Source organism: Cygnus olor, chromosome 25, assembly GCF_009769625.2.
Source record: "Cygnus olor isolate bCygOlo1 chromosome 25, bCygOlo1.pri.v2, whole genome shotgun sequence".
Taxonomy (NCBI): Eukaryota; Metazoa; Chordata; class Aves; order Anseriformes; family Anatidae; genus Cygnus; species Cygnus olor.
This window is the reverse complement of record NC_049193.1, coordinates 3,106,048-3,122,314: the sequence shown is the minus strand read 5'-3', so window position 1 is coordinate 3,122,314 and position 16,267 is coordinate 3,106,048. Positions and strand designations below refer to the sequence as shown.

Here is a 16,267-nt window from a genome sequence, read left to right as displayed (position 1 = left end):
CCCCTGTGAGCAGATGGGGCAAAGCAGCTGAGGAGGGGGCAGAGGGGAGCAGGGACCCCCAACCCCATGGTCAGCGACCAGGACCCCAGCTCCACAGCACCCAGTGTGTCCCCCCTCCAGCCCTGGGGGGCAGCCAGTGCAGAGAACCAGTAAACCCAGTGCAGCAGCACCACTGGGATCTGCTCTGGCTGGGACAGGGCAAAAAGGTCATGACAAAATAGCTCTTTTAGCTAAAACCTCATTAAAATAGCTTTAAAATAGCTATTCTAGACAAAAAGTGGGGGGAGATGACAGTGGGAACAAACCAGGGGCCACCCCCAGCCCTGCAGAGCAGCTGTGCAGCGATGCACAGGGCTGCACCCCACAAGTCCCACTGCCCACCCCCCAGACCAGCCAGGTTTGGCTGCTCACATGGGGAAATAAAGCAGAGAAACCACATCTCTTTGCTAAAGAACCACTTTACCAGGTAAATGCCACCCCACAGCAGAACAGAGCTCAAAGCAAGCTTGTCCCGTGGAGATGACAGCAACACAGCCACCAGTTACCTGGAAATGGGGAGAAAAAGGGTCATTCCTCCCTAAAAAAAAAAAGAAGGGTGCTGGTCCCATGGCCTCCATTTAAGGGTTTTAGCCGCTCCCTGAGCCAGCTGTGGCAGATTAGGTTGGATAGGATGTGGGTAGGACCTGCTCTGCCCCCCCAGCACACCTGGAAGGTGATCACCACCCCAAATAATTGCAGATCCCCCCCCAAAATACTCCATGCATAGCCAGGTGATCCCATGCAAAGTCACCCCAAAGCCCTGCACCACCCCTAAAGTGCCACCCCTAAAGTGCCACCCTGGTGCCACCCTGGTGCCACCGCTCACCGCTGCTGCGGGATGAGGGGGGTGCGCGCCCCGTCCCCGCGTCCCGGCATGGGGTTGATGCGCTGCCCCGTGCGGACGTTGAACATGGGCAAGGTGGAGAGCGGCCGCGGGACGTCCCGGCTGCTGGCCATGCTCCTCAGCTCCTCCGTGTCGCCGTGGATGGTGCTGTGGTGCACCAGCTGGATGCTGGGGGGGGAAGGGGAGTGGGGTGCAGAGACGCCCGCGCCCCTTTGGGGAACGGGGTTTTGGGGGGGGGTTCTCCTCGCCCGGTGTGAGCCCCGGGGGAGGTTGGTGAAGTAAAGAGGCTCCTGGTGCTCCAGCCTTTGTCTGTGTGGGGTTATTGGGGGGGGGGAGGAGTGGGGGCTCCTTTGGGGTGGGGGGACCTTGAGGATCCAGCACCCCCATCAGCTGGCAGCGGCTGCTGCTCCCCGTCACCTCCCTGTCCCTGTCCCCCCACCCCGGTCACAACCTGAGCCCCCCCCGAGCAAACCCACAGCTGGGGCACAGGGACTTACTCAGATGTCTCCAAGTCCCGTTTTTGCCTACAAAATGGAGCAGAAATGGGAAAAAAAGCAGATGGTGAGAAGTGTTGCCACCACCCCCGGGTTGTCCCCAGGCCACGAGAGCTGGGGAAGGGGACACCAAAACGGGGTGCCCATGCCCCGTCTGGGGGGGGACCCCTGTGCTCTCCCATTGGGTTAGGGGTGTAGGGCTGTGCCCACCCTGCCCGACTCACACTCCCTCCCTGCGGCAGCACATGAGGTGGCCCAGGAGCAGGCAGAGCAGCGCGGCCACCGCCAGCGGCACCAGCAGCGTCAGCAGGAAGCCGGGCAGGAGGTCCTGGGCGGGCGACTCGGTGGGGGGCTGGAAATCACCCCCGTCCTCCAGCACCCCGGGACCCCACACCGGCCCCGGCGTCGTGGGGGTGGGCAGGACCTCCAGCTGGAATTTAGGGGGGGTGGTTAAGGGGCAGAGTTGGGGGGCATCGCTGGGGTGGTGGGGACACAGGCATGGGGGTCTCACCAGGGTGAGGTTGCACCAGCGGATGGCGAAGTGGGGCGCGAAGGTGTCGTAGCAGGAGGCGAGGGGCTGCTGGCCCAGGCGGCAGAGGAAGCGGCTCTGCGGCGAGGCGGCGGCGGCCAGGCACGGCGAGAAGGCGGTGTGGGAGCCCACCTTCACGTACACCCTGCGATTTGGGGGGGGCTGCCTGGAGGGGATCTCCAAAACCCCTGCATGGATGCTTGGGGGGAGTAGGGGAGAGCTTCCCAAATGCAACCCCAGGCCAGGCAGCTGGGTGACGGCCCCCATACCCCTCCTTGCGTCCCTCGATGGGCAGGGGCACGCGGCCACCGCGGTCCAGGGCGGAGGTGACGTTGATGATGCTGAGGTCACTCTGCTCCCAGACGCCAGCCGCTGCCTGCCCAAAAAGCTCCCGCGCAGGGGCTGGCAGCAGCTCCTCCACGTTCCTGTTCCCCACCAGGAACTCGCCCTGGTACGGCGGCTCCCCACCTGTGGGACACACACGAGACACCCGTGGGGACCACCCTTTGTGGGGGCTCAGAGGCAGAGCATTTTGGGGGGCGCACAGCCCTCACCTGGAGCGGGGACAACGGCGAGGACGAGCCGCTGTGCCACCGTCTCGAAGGTGAGCCGGTTGTACGCCAGCACCTGCAGGAGGAGGAGATGCCCCAGCCTCAGGGATGCCAATTCCAGCCCCGTGGCGCACACCCCAGCACCCTGTGCTGCCCCCTTGCACGGGGCCGTGCACTTTGCACAGGGACGGGCACTTACCTCGACAACGTGCGTGCCCACCTCAGCGGCCGTGGGGCAGCCGTAGAGGAAGCCGGGCTGGTGGGCGCTGCGCTGGGCAAAGCGCAGCCACCGCGGCAGGTCGGGGTGGTCCAGGAGGTGGGCATGGAAGCTGATGGGGGCGGCTGCCGGGCGCCAGGACACACGGACAGTGGGACATGGAACACACGTGTGTCATCAGGTGGGATCCCTGCCCCACAAGCCCTTCCCAACAGAGCGCTCCCCATGAAGAAACTGGGTCCAAGGAGCGTCCTGATCCCCTTCTGGGGCTGAACGACCCCAAATGGAGGTGCCCCCCTCCCCAACCCAGCAGTGCTTGAGGGCAAGAGGTCCCTGAATAGATGTGGGGGAATGGATGGACAGACGGATGAATGGATGCTAGGAGGGAGGGAGATTTGGGTCACGGCTGTCAGGGGCAGGAGTAAGCCACTGCCCCCCATTAGCTGGGTTTTCACACAGATAGGGGACAGTTCTACCCCCCCACCCCCAGCCCAGCCCCCACAGGACCCCCTTGTCCTCACTCCCTTCGGCCTGACCCTCACCATCATCATCATCCTCGGCCTCATTGAGGAAGGCATCCTGGAACAGCTCCCGCTCCAGCTCGTGGACGAAGATGGCTCTGGTCTCGAGGGAGACGTGGTGGTCGGGGAGGGTGGCCTGGGTGCCCCCCAGGACCAGGGCTACGGCCAGGCACGGGGCTGGAGCCGGGGCAGGGGACGTGGCTCCTCCCTGCCTCAGTTTCCCCATTGCCCAGTGCCCCCATGGCACCCACAGTCCCCCCCAGGACACACGTCCCTGTGGTGCCAGGTGCTCCGGGGACAGCAGGGCCTGCTATTTCTGGGAGGTGTTGGGGACAGGGAAGGGGACAGGAATGGGGACAGGGACAGCACCTTCCTCTTGCCCTATACCCCTCCCCACAGAGAGCCCCCCCCTCGGTCCCCAGCCCGCCTGGCACCAGGGACAGGAAGGATTTATTTAGCTCTGCCCCCCCATCCCCTCCCATTCCCTCCCATTCCCTCCCCATTCCCTGCCCCATTCTGGGGGTCCCCCCCATGCCCTCCCTGCTGGGGCCCCCCCAGCCCAGCCGTGTCCCCACGGTGGGTGACGGGGCTGCCACTCGCCTGCCAGCACCCAGACCCGCAGCAGCTTGGGCGCCTCCATCTTCGCCGGGAGCGGGGCCAGCGCCTGAGTGACAGCGGCAGCGGGGCTGGCCTGCCCAGGGGGGCCCAGCTGGGGGGCATGGGGACACGGCGGGGACCCTGCCACGGCCACCTCCTGCCAGCCTGGCCTTGTGCGCCGAGCCCCTTTTGCCCCTAGGGAGCAGCGGGGACACCAAGGGGTCCCCGGGGTGGGTGGTGGGACCCTGCTGCGCCCTCTGCTCTGGGTGGGTTCGACCTGGTGCCACCGCTCGTGGGTGTTGGGATGGCAGCTGGGGCACAATGGGACATGATGGGGCACAACGGGACATGATGGGACACAACGGGACACGATGGGGCACAACAGGACACAGTGGGGTACAGGGGGACACGATGGGGCACAGCAGGACACAATGGGGCATGATGGTGCACGGCAGGACACAGCAGGGCACCGGAGGGGACAATGGGGCACGATGGGGCTCAGTGGGACATAAAGGGGCATGGTGGGGCATAGCAGGGCACAAGAGGCCATGGTGAGGCACAGGAGGACACAATGGGACACAACTGGTCATGGCTGGGCACAACAGGGCATGACGGGCACGAAGGGACACAACAGGACATGGTGGGACACAACGGGACACAATGGGACACAACAGGACATGAAGGGACACGACAGGACACAATGGGACAAGACAGGACATGGTGGGACACCACAGGACACGATGTGACATGACAGCACACGACGGGACACGACGGTGCACAACTGGGCACGACAGCACAGTGTGGCACATAGGGGTGTGGGGACATTTGGGGACAGCTGACCCCCCTGCCAGCGTGGCACGTGGCCGGCCAGCACCGGTACCCCACACACACGTCCGTGGGGTGCACGCGTGTGGATGCGCATGTGTGTGCACAAGTGGGGCGCAGAACCAAGGCCCCCCAGCCCTCGGCAGGATGCGGGGGGGGCGGTGCTGGGAGACCGCAGGGCTGGTGAGGGGGGGGAAGGAGCTGGGGGGGGGACAGACAGGCTTCGCAGCGGAAGGGGAAGGGGGGGGCCGTGGGGGCCGTCGCGCCGTGCCGCGTCACGCCACGTCACGTCTCGTCACGCACAAAGGGCCGGCACGCTGCGTCGGGCGGCAGCGCAGCAGCTGCAGGGTCCTGGCGCCCCCACCTTCACTGGCGTGGGGCCCCCCCCACGGGCCTGTCATTGGGAGGGGGACACAAGTAGGGGTGTCCCTACCCTGTCCCACCCCCCCAGTCCACATTAGTGTGTGGCTCTTTTGGGGCGCTCGTCCCACAGGCACCCCAAAATGATGCCATGCTGTGCGCCCTGGTCCCCATGGTGCCCACACTGCCGGGAAGAGAGGAGACCCCAAATAACCCCCCCCCCCAGAATATTCCCCCTCCTGCCCCCCCCAGTGGAAGTGTGGGGCAGATGGGCAGCACCCTGGGGAGGGCACGGGTTTGTGGGGGCAGAAATTAAATGGGGACCCTGTAGGGACACACTGGGACACCCTGGGGAGCTGTGGGTGTGGGGGTGTGGGGACCAAAGGGATGGGAGCAGGGGACGTGTGGACAAAAATGGGGGGGCACAGGGGAGGGAGCAGGGGTACGTGGGGACAGAGCCAGGAGGGGTGCAGGGATGGGATGGGGGGACATGGGCATGAAAATAGGGGGACATGGAGCAAGGAATGGGGGACATGGGGGACGTGGGGGACGTGGGTACAAAACCGGGGGGACATGGCTGGGGACAAGGCTACAAAACTGGGGGGATATGGGGATAGGAGGGGGGGGATGTGGGGATGGATAAAGGGGATGAGGGGACAAACGTGGGGGGCACGTGGCCAGGACTGAGGGGACACAGGGACCATCCTGGGGGCCATGGGGATGGAACTGGGGGGGGCAGAGGGGCAGAAACAGCGTGGCCACGGGGTCAGGGCTGAGGGTCCCCAGGGATGAAATCAGGGGGCCCTGGGGACACATGTGGGGTGGGGACAGACCCGAGGGGGGCCGTGGGGACAGAGCTGGGGTGGGGGAACATTGCACAAGGCCGGGGGGGGGGGGGACAATGATGGGGGGACACGGACACGACACATCCCCAGCCACGCGGAGGGGACGCGTGGGGACAGCTGGGGGCTGCAGGGGACCACGGTGGTGCCGCCAGGCCTGGTGCCACCGGTGGGCGTGGGGGGGGGGGGGGAGGGACACAGGGATGGGATCGGGGTGACGGCGGCGCCGAGGCCGAAGCACGGCGGTGAGGAAGAGGAAGAGCAAGAGTGCGTCGCTAAGACCCAGAGGGCTCTGCGGGCAGCGGGGCGGGCGGATCGCAGGCAGCAGCGGCTCCATCACCAGCGCAGCAGCGGAGAAAAAGGGGAAGAGGAGGAGAAGGGAGGAAGGAAGGAGGGCCGGGGCGGAGGGGGGGGGGCGCGCTGGGCCCCCCCAGGCTGGCGATGGCCTGACCGGGTCCCCGGTGGCCCCCCGGCAGCGGCCCCCTCCCCGCGCCCCAGCAGCCGGCGGGCGATGCGGCGCGGCGGTGGTGGCGGCGGCGACGACGGGGCAGGATGCTGAGGACGGAGGCAGCGAGCGGGGCGGCAGCCCCGGGCAGCAGCGGGGGGGCCCCAGGCGGCGGAGCGGGCAGCGGGGGGCTGAGGAGCGCGTCCCCCCACCGCAACGCCTACGAGGCCACCATCCAGGCCCTGAAACCCACAAAGGATGCCGAGGGCGAGGACGGCAAGAAAGCCCGTGGCAAGAAGTATGGCTCCAACGTCCACCGCATCAAGAACATGTTCCTGCAGATGGGGACGGCGCCGGGCCCTGAGGGCGCCTGCGACTTGGCCAAGGGCAAGGAGAAGCCCGTCCGCCTTTCCTTGCCCCGGGCCAGCAGCCTGAATGAGAGCATGGAGCAGGGCAACCTCCTCAAGCTGGGCACCAGCGTTTCAGAGCGGGTGAGCCGCTTTGACTCCAAGCCCGACAAGCCCTTCTCCAAGCTGCAGGAGACCCGCAAGATCTTTGAGCGGAGCCCGCAGGAGAAGGAGGCCACCACCAAGCTCCTGCTGCGCAAGGAGCGGGCCGGCTTCCAGGACCGCAAGCTGGACGTGGTAGTGAAGTTCAACGGCAGCACTGAGTCCTTGGACAAGCTCGACACCGAGGCCGTGTCACCCACCGTCAGCCAGCTCAGCGCCGTCTTCGAGAAGGCCGACCTCCGCAACAACCTCCACAAGACGCCGGGGCGTGCAGGGCCGCTCAACTCCAAGCTGGTGAGCAAACGGTCCCGCGTCTTCCTGCAGGGAACAGAGGCTGGCAAGGCTGAGAGCCGGACGGGAGATGGCCCCGCTGCCCCAGCACGGCCACGGCCGGCCGAGGAGGAGAAGGCAGCGGGCAAGGCTGGGAGGCCGGCGGAGAAGGATGGGAGCATCCCACGGGTGCAGGAGGTCTGCAAGATCAAGCCGGTGGAGGTGGAGGAGAGCGGTGAGTCGGAGGCCGAGGTGGAAGCCAGCGAGCCAGTGCCAGTGCCTGAACCGGCCAAGGGGGCCGAAGGGCCGGCGCCCCCCGAGCCACGCCTGGAAGGGGGCGAGGAGCCTCCCTACGCCGAGGAGGGCATCAAGGGTGAGCGGGCGGACGAGGGCGACCTGTATGACGAGTCCAAGAAGGAGGACTTCTCCGAGGCGGACCTGGTGGACATAAGTGCCTACAGCGGGCTCGGGGAGGACTCGGGGGGCAGCGGGCTGGATGAGGACGAGGAGGCTGATGGGCTCTACGAGCCCGAATCCAGCTGCGTGGAGATCCCCGGGCTGTCCGAGGAAGAGGAGCCTGTCCCCAACCGCAAGATCCAGTTCAGCACGGCCCCCATCCAGGTGAGCCCGGCCGCGGGGTTTTGGGGGTACCCGGGCAGAGCTGGGAGGAGAAACTGGGAGCTTTGGGGTGCCCCCTCCAGCCTCCAACGAGGCTTGAGGACATGGAGGCGGCGATGGGCAACCTCCTGCCCCACTGCTCATGGCCAAGCTTGGCCCACCACCATGCAGCGCTGGGGAGGAGCTGGTGGCCCAGCCTGGAGAAGGGCAGAGGGGCTCTGATGCGCCCTTGCACCCCAAAAGGACCCCTTTGTGGAGCACCCGGTGGCTGGGTGCAGCTGGTGGGGTTGCAGCCCCAGTATGGCCACACGGGGAGGGGATGGGGATGCAGCGTGGGGTGGGTACCCTGGCCGTGGGACCCTGGGGATGGTGCTACATTGCAGGGGAGTGACATCGGAACCTAACGTGGTGGCATGTTTGCACCATGTGCCCCAGGAAGGGCTGGGAGCCACTCAGTATTTTGGGTGGGGATGCCCAAAATATCCGGCTGGGCCCTGGGTGCTGCCGGGTGCCCCCAGGGCCATGCCACCACCCCTCTGCATAGGTCCCCAGGGTCCCTCAGTGCCGGGACCCCTCCCAGAGCCAGGGTTCTATGGGGGAGGATGTTTGCCCCCCCCTTTTCCCCCCCTCTCGGGCCCAGCGCGGGACCATTTCGGGAAGTGGAGGAAGGGGAAGTGTCTCAGCAGCACGGGCAGGCGGGGGCCAGCCACGAGAGCTGCCCGCCCCCCCCCCACACCCCGGCAGCCTGGGGACGCAGGGACAGCTCCGGGATTTGGGGTCCCCATCTCGTGCCACGGTCTCTGGCCAGTGCTGGCAGTGGTACAGCGGGGAGAAGGGGCCGTGCCGCTATTTCGGGGCTTTCTCTCGTGCTCCTATCCCCTCAGCTGGAGGAACAGAAATTGCTTTGTGCCGAGCGGGGTTATTTTTAGCGGCACGGCCTATATTCTGGCTCTGAGTCAGCGGCGGGTGGGTGGCCCCACCTGGGACGGGGGACAGGGACCATGGTGGTCCGGTGTGGGGACAGGGTCCCGTGGTGGCCGCGCACTGGCTGGGCGCACACCGGGGGTTCGGCGCCATGGGGACCGGCCGGCCCAGCTCCAGGAAGGGATTTCCCCCGTGGATGTGCAGTCGAGCTTTTTGGGGTGCTCTGCACCCCCAGGTGCTGCATTCAGGCTCCAGTGTTTGCCCCCTGCCCTGTCTCTCCTTGAGGTCCCATGGGCATGGGTGGGCAGGGCACCCACATGTCCTACTCCCTGAGCATCCTGAGTCCCCTGTGGCCAGGAGGCACTGGGGACCCCAGCACCAGCACCCACCCTGCACCCAGGGATGGGGGTACCCGATGCCAGCCCCCTCCCCAGGCCATTTGCTGCCCCTGTCTGCTTCTCCCTTGGGAATTGCTCTGGGTCCCCTGCGCATCCCAAACACCCTGAGGACCTTGGCACAGAGCCGGGTAGCACAGCGGGATGTCCATGCCTGGACCCCCCTGGGGACCACATGCAGGGGGACAGAGGCAGGTCCCCAGTTTGTCCCCAGCATCCCTGCATGCCACCCAGGAGGGTCCTGCCCGTCTCAGTGTCACCGGGCTTTGTGCGATGACCCTTGACACTCATCCCTAAATACCCTTTGTTGCAAGGCTTTAGCGATGTGGTGTTAGCCCTAATCCACCGCGGCCCCTCCGGGGACATCTGCTGCGCTCAGCACCAGGACCCCCACGCCTGGGTGACCCCCCCTGGGGAGCCCCTGGCTGGGGAAGAGGGAAGGATGAGGGGAGGAGTGAGGGAACGAGTCAGGTCTGCTCCCCTGAATCGTGCAGCTCCGAGCGGCCACTGCTGGTGCACCCCATCTGCCTGTCCGTCCATCATCTGTCCATCCATACAGTTATCTGCCTGCCTATCCAGCCATCCCTTGGTCCATCTGTCTGTCCGTCCATCCACCTATCTATCTGCCATTTCATCCACCCATCTGTCCGTCCATATATCTGTCCATCCCTCCATCCATCCATCCATCCGTCCATCTATCCGTCCATCCCTCCCTCCCTCCATCCATCCATCCATCCATCTGTCCCTCCATCCATCTATCCGTCCATCCTTCTATCTGTCCATCCATCCACACATCCATCTATCCACCCACCCACCAACCCTCTCCTCTCTCCCTCCCTTGGTCCATCTCTCTGTCCACCAGTCCATCTGTTCATCTGCCATTTCATCCCTCCATCCATCCCTCCCTCCATCCATCTGTCTGTCCGTCCATCCCTCCATCCATTCCCTCCCTCCCCCCCTTCCTCCATCCGTCCGTCCATCCGTCCATCCCTCCTTCCCCAGGACACAAGGCATGGAGTCACCTCTACTCCCAAGGCCACCCCAAGCCCCCCTCTGTGCTTCCTCAGACTCTTCCTCATCCTGCGGCGCGACGTGGGGCTGGGGGATTTTCCAGTGCCTCGTAGGATCAGTAACCCCCCTCTGCATGCCCCCGCCCCGCTGTCCGTCTCCCTCCCACACCAGGTCTTCAGCACTTACTCCAACGAGGACTACGACCGCCGCAATGAAGACGTCGACCCCATGGCCGCATCGGCTGAGTACGAGCTGGAGAAGAGGGTGGAGCGCCTCGACCTCTTTCCTGTGGAGCTGGAGAAAGGTGGGTCCTGGCCTCATCCTGCTCCCCAGCACCTTGGGGATGGATCCGAGGTGACCCCATTGGCGTCGGGCGTTTGTAGCCGCCGCTGCCACCCCCAGGACACGGCTCTCTGTCTCCGCAGACTCCGAAGGGCTGGGGATCAGCATCATCGGCATGGGCGCGGGGGCCGACATGGGCCTGGAGAAGCTGGGCATCTTCGTCAAGACGGTGACGGAAGGGGGGGGCGGCCCACCGGGATGGCAGGTACGGAGTGCCCAGCCCCAAATCCCCCCCCCCGGACTCCTGCTGCTGCACCCCTGTGGGCTTTGGGGGGTGATGGAGGGGCCAGTCCGGGAGCTGGGAGACGCTGGGAAGGTGGGCAGGGGGTGGCAGCACAGTGACGGTCCCCTTGTCCCCAGGATCCAGGTGAATGACCTGATCGTGGAGGTGGATGGCACCAGCCTGGTGGGGGTGACGCAGAGCTTCGCCGCCTCCGTGCTCAGGAACACCAAGGGCCGCGTCCGGTAGGGCCCAGGGCTGGGGACACACAGGGGCACGCTGCCCCCACAGCACCCCCTGCCCCAAAATACCCCCGATCCCTACTGTCCCCATGGCCACAGCCTGCCCTATGCCACCTTGCCTCCCCAAATCCCCACCACGAGCAAAATGCACCCCCAAATCCACCACTCCCAGGAGCATCCTAGCAGGGATGCCCCCCACCTGAGCCTCCCCTGGCTGTGCCACCTGGGTGCCCCCCATCTGAGGCCCCCTGCCACCTGAGCCCCGCCCCCCCCATCCCCAGCTGAGCCCCCCGCTGTCCCCGCAGGTTCCTCATCGGGCGGGAGAAGCCGGGCGAGCAGAGCGAGGTGGCGCAGCTGATCCAGCAGACGCTGGAGCAGGAGCGGTGGCAGCGGGAGATGATAGAGCAGCGCTACACCCAATACACCGAGGACGACGAGGAGGTGAGGGAGGGGACAGCACCCCCCAGGAGGGGACAAATGCAGCCTCTGCCCGATTCAGTGACTCGGTTTCCCCAAGTGGGAGTCCCGGGGGGGAGCTGCCGTGTGCCAACCTTGCTTGCTGCCCACCGCAGACGGGGGAATACGCCACGGACGAGGAGGAGGAGATGAGCCCCATGTTCCCCAGTGGCGAGATGGCCATCGAGGTGTTCGAGCTGGCCGAGAACGAGGACACGCTCTCGCCGGTGGAGATGGACCCCGAGAAGCTGGTGCACAAGTTCAAGGAGGTAAAGAGGGGCTGGAGGGAGAGGGGGGGATGTGAGTGCACATGGGGACAGTGCGGGGATGTCCCACCATGTCCCCACACCCCACGAACGCCTGGCTCCTCTCGCAGCTCCAGATCAAGCACGCCGTCACCGAGGCTGAGATCCAGCAGCTGAAGAGGAAGGTGAGCGGGTCCCTGGTGCGCCCTCCATCTCCCCAGATCCCCTGCATCTCCTGACCCCTTCCCAGATCCCCACGTCTGCCCCCCCAGCCCACCCAGAGGTTCTGTGCCATGCCATGCTGTGCCGTGTCATGCCGTGCCATACCTGCTCTTTGGCCACACCATGCCATGCCATCCCGTGCTGCGCTGAGCCATCCTGTGCGGTGCCGTGCGGTGCCGTGCCCTGACCCTGTTGTCCCCCAGCTGCAGTGCCTCGAGCAGGAGAAGGCTCGGTGGCGGGCCGAGAAGGCCCAGCTGGAGCAGAGCGTGGAGGAGAACAAGGAGCGCATGGAGAAGCTGGAGGGGTACTGGATGGAGGCGCAGAACCTGTGCCAGGCCGTGGACGAGCACCTCAAGGAGACGCAGGCCCAGTACCAGACCCTGGAGCGCAAGTACAGCAAGGCCAAGAGGCTCATCAAGGAGTACCAGCAAAAGTGAGGGCAGGGCCCTGCGCACGGAGCCTTCCCCCGGGCACGGACACATCCCCGGGGCACCGACCCCTTCCTGGGCACCCCTGGTTCCTGGGTGTGGACCATCCCCTGGGCACGGTCTCATTCTCAGGGCACCAACTCGTCCCTTGTCCCTGCAGACAAATGACCCCGTCCCCTGGGCACGACCCCGTCCCTTGGGCACGGCCCTGTCCCCTGGGCAGCAATTCCATCCTGGGCATCCCTTGTCCCCAGGCACAGACCATTCCCTGGGCATGGACTCATCCTGAGGGCACCAAGTCAACCCTTGTCCCTGCTGACAAACCATCCCCTAAGCATGTCCCTGTCCCCTCGGCATGACCCCATCCCCCAGGCACGACCCCATGCCCTGGGTACCAATTCCATCCTGGGCACCCCTTGTCCCCAGGCATGGACCATCCCCAGGGAGACCCCTGGGCACCACCACCCCACTGGGCACGATTTCTCCTCGATGCCCAAATCCCAGGGACCCCCTCACCTGGCCCATCTCCCCCACTGACAGGGGGGCACAGCCCCCGTCCCCGGTGCCATGCACCCACACGTTTGTCCCCCCGCAGGGAGATCGAGTTCCTAAAGAAGGAGACGGCGCAGCGGCGGGTGCTGGAGGAGTCGGAGCTGGCCCACAAGGAGGAGATGGAGAAGCTGCAGGAGAAGGTGGGCACCGGGCGCCGGGACGCGGGCTGCCCCTGAGCCCCGGGGCCCCGCGGGCATGGCCGGATCCGGCCATGGCCCTGCCGCCGCCTGGCCCCGCTCCGCCGCCGCTCTCGCCACCGCGTCGCTCCCGGGATGGATCGCAGCAGATCTGCTCTCGCTCCGGCCGCCGGATCCCACACCGGGCGGCAGCGGAGCCGCCTGGGTGCTGGCTCCCTCCGGACTGTGCGCCCCGGCCACTGGATCCCACGCCGGGTGGGATCTGCCCCGGGATCTGCCCTGGGATCTGCTCCCGCTGGATTCTGCTCCCACCGCCGCGCCCTGCCCCGGATCGCAGGGGATCTGCTTGGGGTGCTGGTGTGCACCCGATCCTCCTTCTGGCACTGGATCCCACGCCGGATTGCAGTAGATCTGCCTGGGTTTCGGGTCGTGCTGGATCCTGCCGCAGGGTCCGACAATTCCGTAACGGAGCAAAAGAGATCGTCTTGGGCGCTGGATCCCAGGCTGCTTGTGCGGGATCCCCCAGGGGTTCCCGGTAGATCTGCGCAAGACATTGGGTCGCGCTTGATCCTCAGTTGGGAGCCGGATCCCATGCTGGTCATGCAGGATCCCACTACCGGTCACACTGGATTCCATGCTGGCTTACACTGGATCCCCCCCAGCGGGTCGGGCCAGAGCTGTGCTGGGTCATAGCAGATCCCCCGCGGGGTCGCCAGATCCCCCGGGAGCCCGGAGCGCCCGGGAGGCTGCTGTGGGTCGCAGCGTGGGGCCGGGACCCGCCAGGCTGGGGGGCACCAGGCCCCCCCCCCCCAGGCACCGAGCAGAGCCCCCCACGTGCCCCCAGCCCCCCTTACACCCCAGTCACCCCCAGATGTCCCACAGCCACCCCCCCCACACCTGCCTGCAGCCCCCAGCCCCACACTGTCCCTCCATCACCCTGACCCCCCCTAGGTCCCCTGTGTCCCCCCCCCCATGTCCCCATCCTTCCCCCCCCCGCCCTGTGTCTCCCCCACCTCAACACCCCCATGTCCTGTCCCGTCCCCCCCCATGCTGTCCTCCCATCCCCGTGTCCCCAACCCTGTCCTCCCCACTCCCACGTTCCCCCCCACACTTTCCCTGTGTCCCCAGCCTCCTGTCCCCGTGTCCCCAGCTCTGTGCCCCTGTCCCCGTGCCCCCCGCCCCCCCGCTGAGACCTCTCCCCTTTGCTGTTTTTCAGATCTCCGAACTGGAGGCCAAGCTGCAGACTTTGAAAAATTCCAACCCGACTTAACCACCCTCAAACCGCAGCGATTTTTTTTTTTGGGGGGGGGGCCGGGGGCTTTGCCCCTCTCCCCCCAGCCCCGTCCCCTCCCTCCCCACCCCTTCCCCACTTGGGGGGGGGAGGTGAGACCCTGCCAAGGCCTCCTGGTGCCCCCCCATCTCCCCTTGGGGTACAGACAGTAGGGGGGGGCCGACCAGGGGGATTTTTTTGGGGGGGGTGCGGACATCCCACGTTCGTATCTGTTTCCAGTGTGAGTCTCGTGGTAACGTGATGGACAGATGGGGGGGGCATGATCCCCCCCCAGGCCTCCCCCTCCCCAGGCGCGCCCTTCTTTCGACGTGACCCCCCCTTGGACACAGAGCTGGCACCCTGGTTGGACATTGGTGTGTGTGTGTGTGTGGGGGGGGCAATCAGAAATGCCCCCCCCCCCCCCCAAATGTGAGCCATACTGGAGAGCAAAGAGGGGGCACTCTGGAAGCTCCCCCCCCCCCCCCCCGACCCCAGCTCCTCCTCTTGGGACTCAGCTGGAGCGCCAGCGAGGCAGAGGGGGGGGGCGCTTGCCTTTGGTGCACGGCACTGTTGGGCCCCCCCACGGACTCAACCCAGCGTTCGGTGCTGGGACCCCTTGGCCCTTCGACATGGGGGGGGAGGACACCCCCACTGCCCCCCCCATCACCCCCCCAGTGCCACCACCGCGGGGACGCTCCCGGCCTTTGCCAAGCTCAGCCTTTGCCAACCTCTGCAGCGGGCATGGTGGGGGGGGGGGGGCACAGCTGGGGGTGCCCCCCCAGCACCACCACCGACCTCCCCCAGCCCGGGGCTTTCGCCTTCCCTGGGCGGGGGGGGGCAATGCCAGGAGGCGGGGAGCCCCCCCCCCCCATTTGTAAATACACCCCCCTCCCCCCCATAAATCACAGTATTTCTCTGGGGCACCCCCCCACCGGCCAACCCCAGCCGGGTGCGCCCCCCCCCCCCCCCCTTTCTCAGCCCATTTTTTTTTTTGTTTCTATTTGCCCCCCCCTCGAAGTACTGAGTCTCCGACAGTAACTGGATGTGGGGGCAACTGGGAGCCAGAGCTGGTTATACTGGGAGGGGGAGGCGGGGGACACGACGGGGTGATGGGGGGGGGGGGGGGTCCGACTGGATTGGAGCCACTTTGGGGGGGGGGGGGGGGAGTATTTAAAGGGGGGGGGGCGGGGAGCAGAGCCCCGGGGGGGTGCTGGGGTTATTTAATCTCACACGTATACCTGTGGGTGTATATACTATATATATATGTACGTATGTATGTACTGGTCCTCGTTTTGTAACGCAACGTCCTCGCATCCCACCCCGCCGATAAACGCACCTCATTGTCCCCCCCCCGCGCATCATTGCCCCCCGCCAGCTGGGGGCACTGGGGGGACTGGGAGTGGCGGGGGGGGGGCACTGGGAGGGGTGGGGGGTATTGTGGGGAGCACTGGGGGCACTGGGAGAAGGCGGGGTACTGGGAGGGATGAGGGCACTGGGAGGGGTGGGAGGCACTGGGAGGACTGGGGGGTCACTGGGAGTGGTGGGGGGTACTGGGAGGGATGGGGGCACTGGGAGTGATGGAGACACTGGGAGGACAGAGAGTGGTGGGAGGCACTGGGAGAACTGGGAGTGGTGGGGGTACTGGGAGGACTGGGAGCGGTGGGGGGTACTGGGAGGACTGGGAGGGGTGGGGGGCGCTGGGAATGGTGGGGGGTACTGGGAGGGATGGGGGCACTGGGAGGGGTGGAAGCACTGGGAGTGGTGGGAGGCACTGGGAGGACTGGGAAGGGTGCGGGCACTGGGAGGGGTGGAGGCACTGGGAGGGATGGGAGGCACTGGGAGGGGTGGGGGCACTGGGAGGACTGGGAGTGGTGGGGGGCACTGGGGGCACTGGGAGGGCTGGAGGTACTGGGAGCACTGGGAGCACTGGGAGAGGCGGGGCACTGGGGGCCTTTCGCATTCCCAGGGGTAAGGGAGGACGGGAGGGAGGGGTGGGGGGCGGGGGGGGGGGGGCTGCGTGTGCGCGCGTGCCCGGGCCGTGCGCGTGCCCGCGGGCGGGCCCCCGGGCGCTGTCCGTTCAGCACCACGCGCTGCGCACCGGCTGAACCGGGCTGAACCGAGCCGGGCCGGGCCGGGCCGAACCGATCCGATCCGATCCGATC

The 16,267-nt window shown here is 66.5% G+C and overlaps 2 protein-coding genes across 3 annotated transcripts; one reads left to right on the top strand and one right to left on the bottom strand.

Moving 5' to 3' along the window:
• Positions 1 to 443: 443 nt before the first annotated feature.
• Positions 444 to 3,972, bottom strand: SGCA (sarcoglycan alpha). Of its 2 annotated transcripts, XM_040536740.1 has the most exons (10): positions 3,796 to 3,971; positions 3,217 to 3,354; positions 2,657 to 2,799; positions 2,461 to 2,533; positions 2,176 to 2,374; positions 1,889 to 2,051; positions 1,602 to 1,807; positions 1,381 to 1,407; positions 866 to 1,051; positions 444 to 545 (listed from the first exon to the last, which is right to left on the bottom strand). In XM_040536740.1, exons 1-10 carry the CDS (start codon positions 3,833 to 3,835, stop codon positions 542 to 544), a joined length of 1,179 nt encoding a protein of 392 aa, XP_040392674.1. In that variant the 5' UTR covers positions 3,836 to 3,971; the 3' UTR covers positions 444 to 541. The 2 variants fall into 2 exon arrangements, with proteins under 2 accessions (XP_040392674.1, XP_040392673.1); XM_040536739.1 differs by lacking the exon at positions 444 to 545 and having other exon boundaries at positions 605 to 1,051; positions 3,796 to 3,972.
• A 2,130-nt stretch (positions 3,973 to 6,102) lies between these two features.
• PPP1R9B (protein phosphatase 1 regulatory subunit 9B) lies at positions 6,103 to 15,450 on the top strand. The gene is given in 11 exon segments (XM_040536671.1): positions 6,103 to 7,664; positions 10,163 to 10,295; positions 10,417 to 10,511; positions 10,513 to 10,538; positions 10,694 to 10,798; positions 11,101 to 11,236; positions 11,368 to 11,520; positions 11,628 to 11,681; positions 11,922 to 12,151; positions 12,742 to 12,838; positions 14,052 to 15,450. Coding segments are annotated over 11 exon segments (2,376 nt in total). The 5' UTR covers positions 6,103 to 6,371; the 3' UTR covers positions 14,106 to 15,450.
• Positions 15,451 to 16,267: the final 817 nt, after the last annotated feature.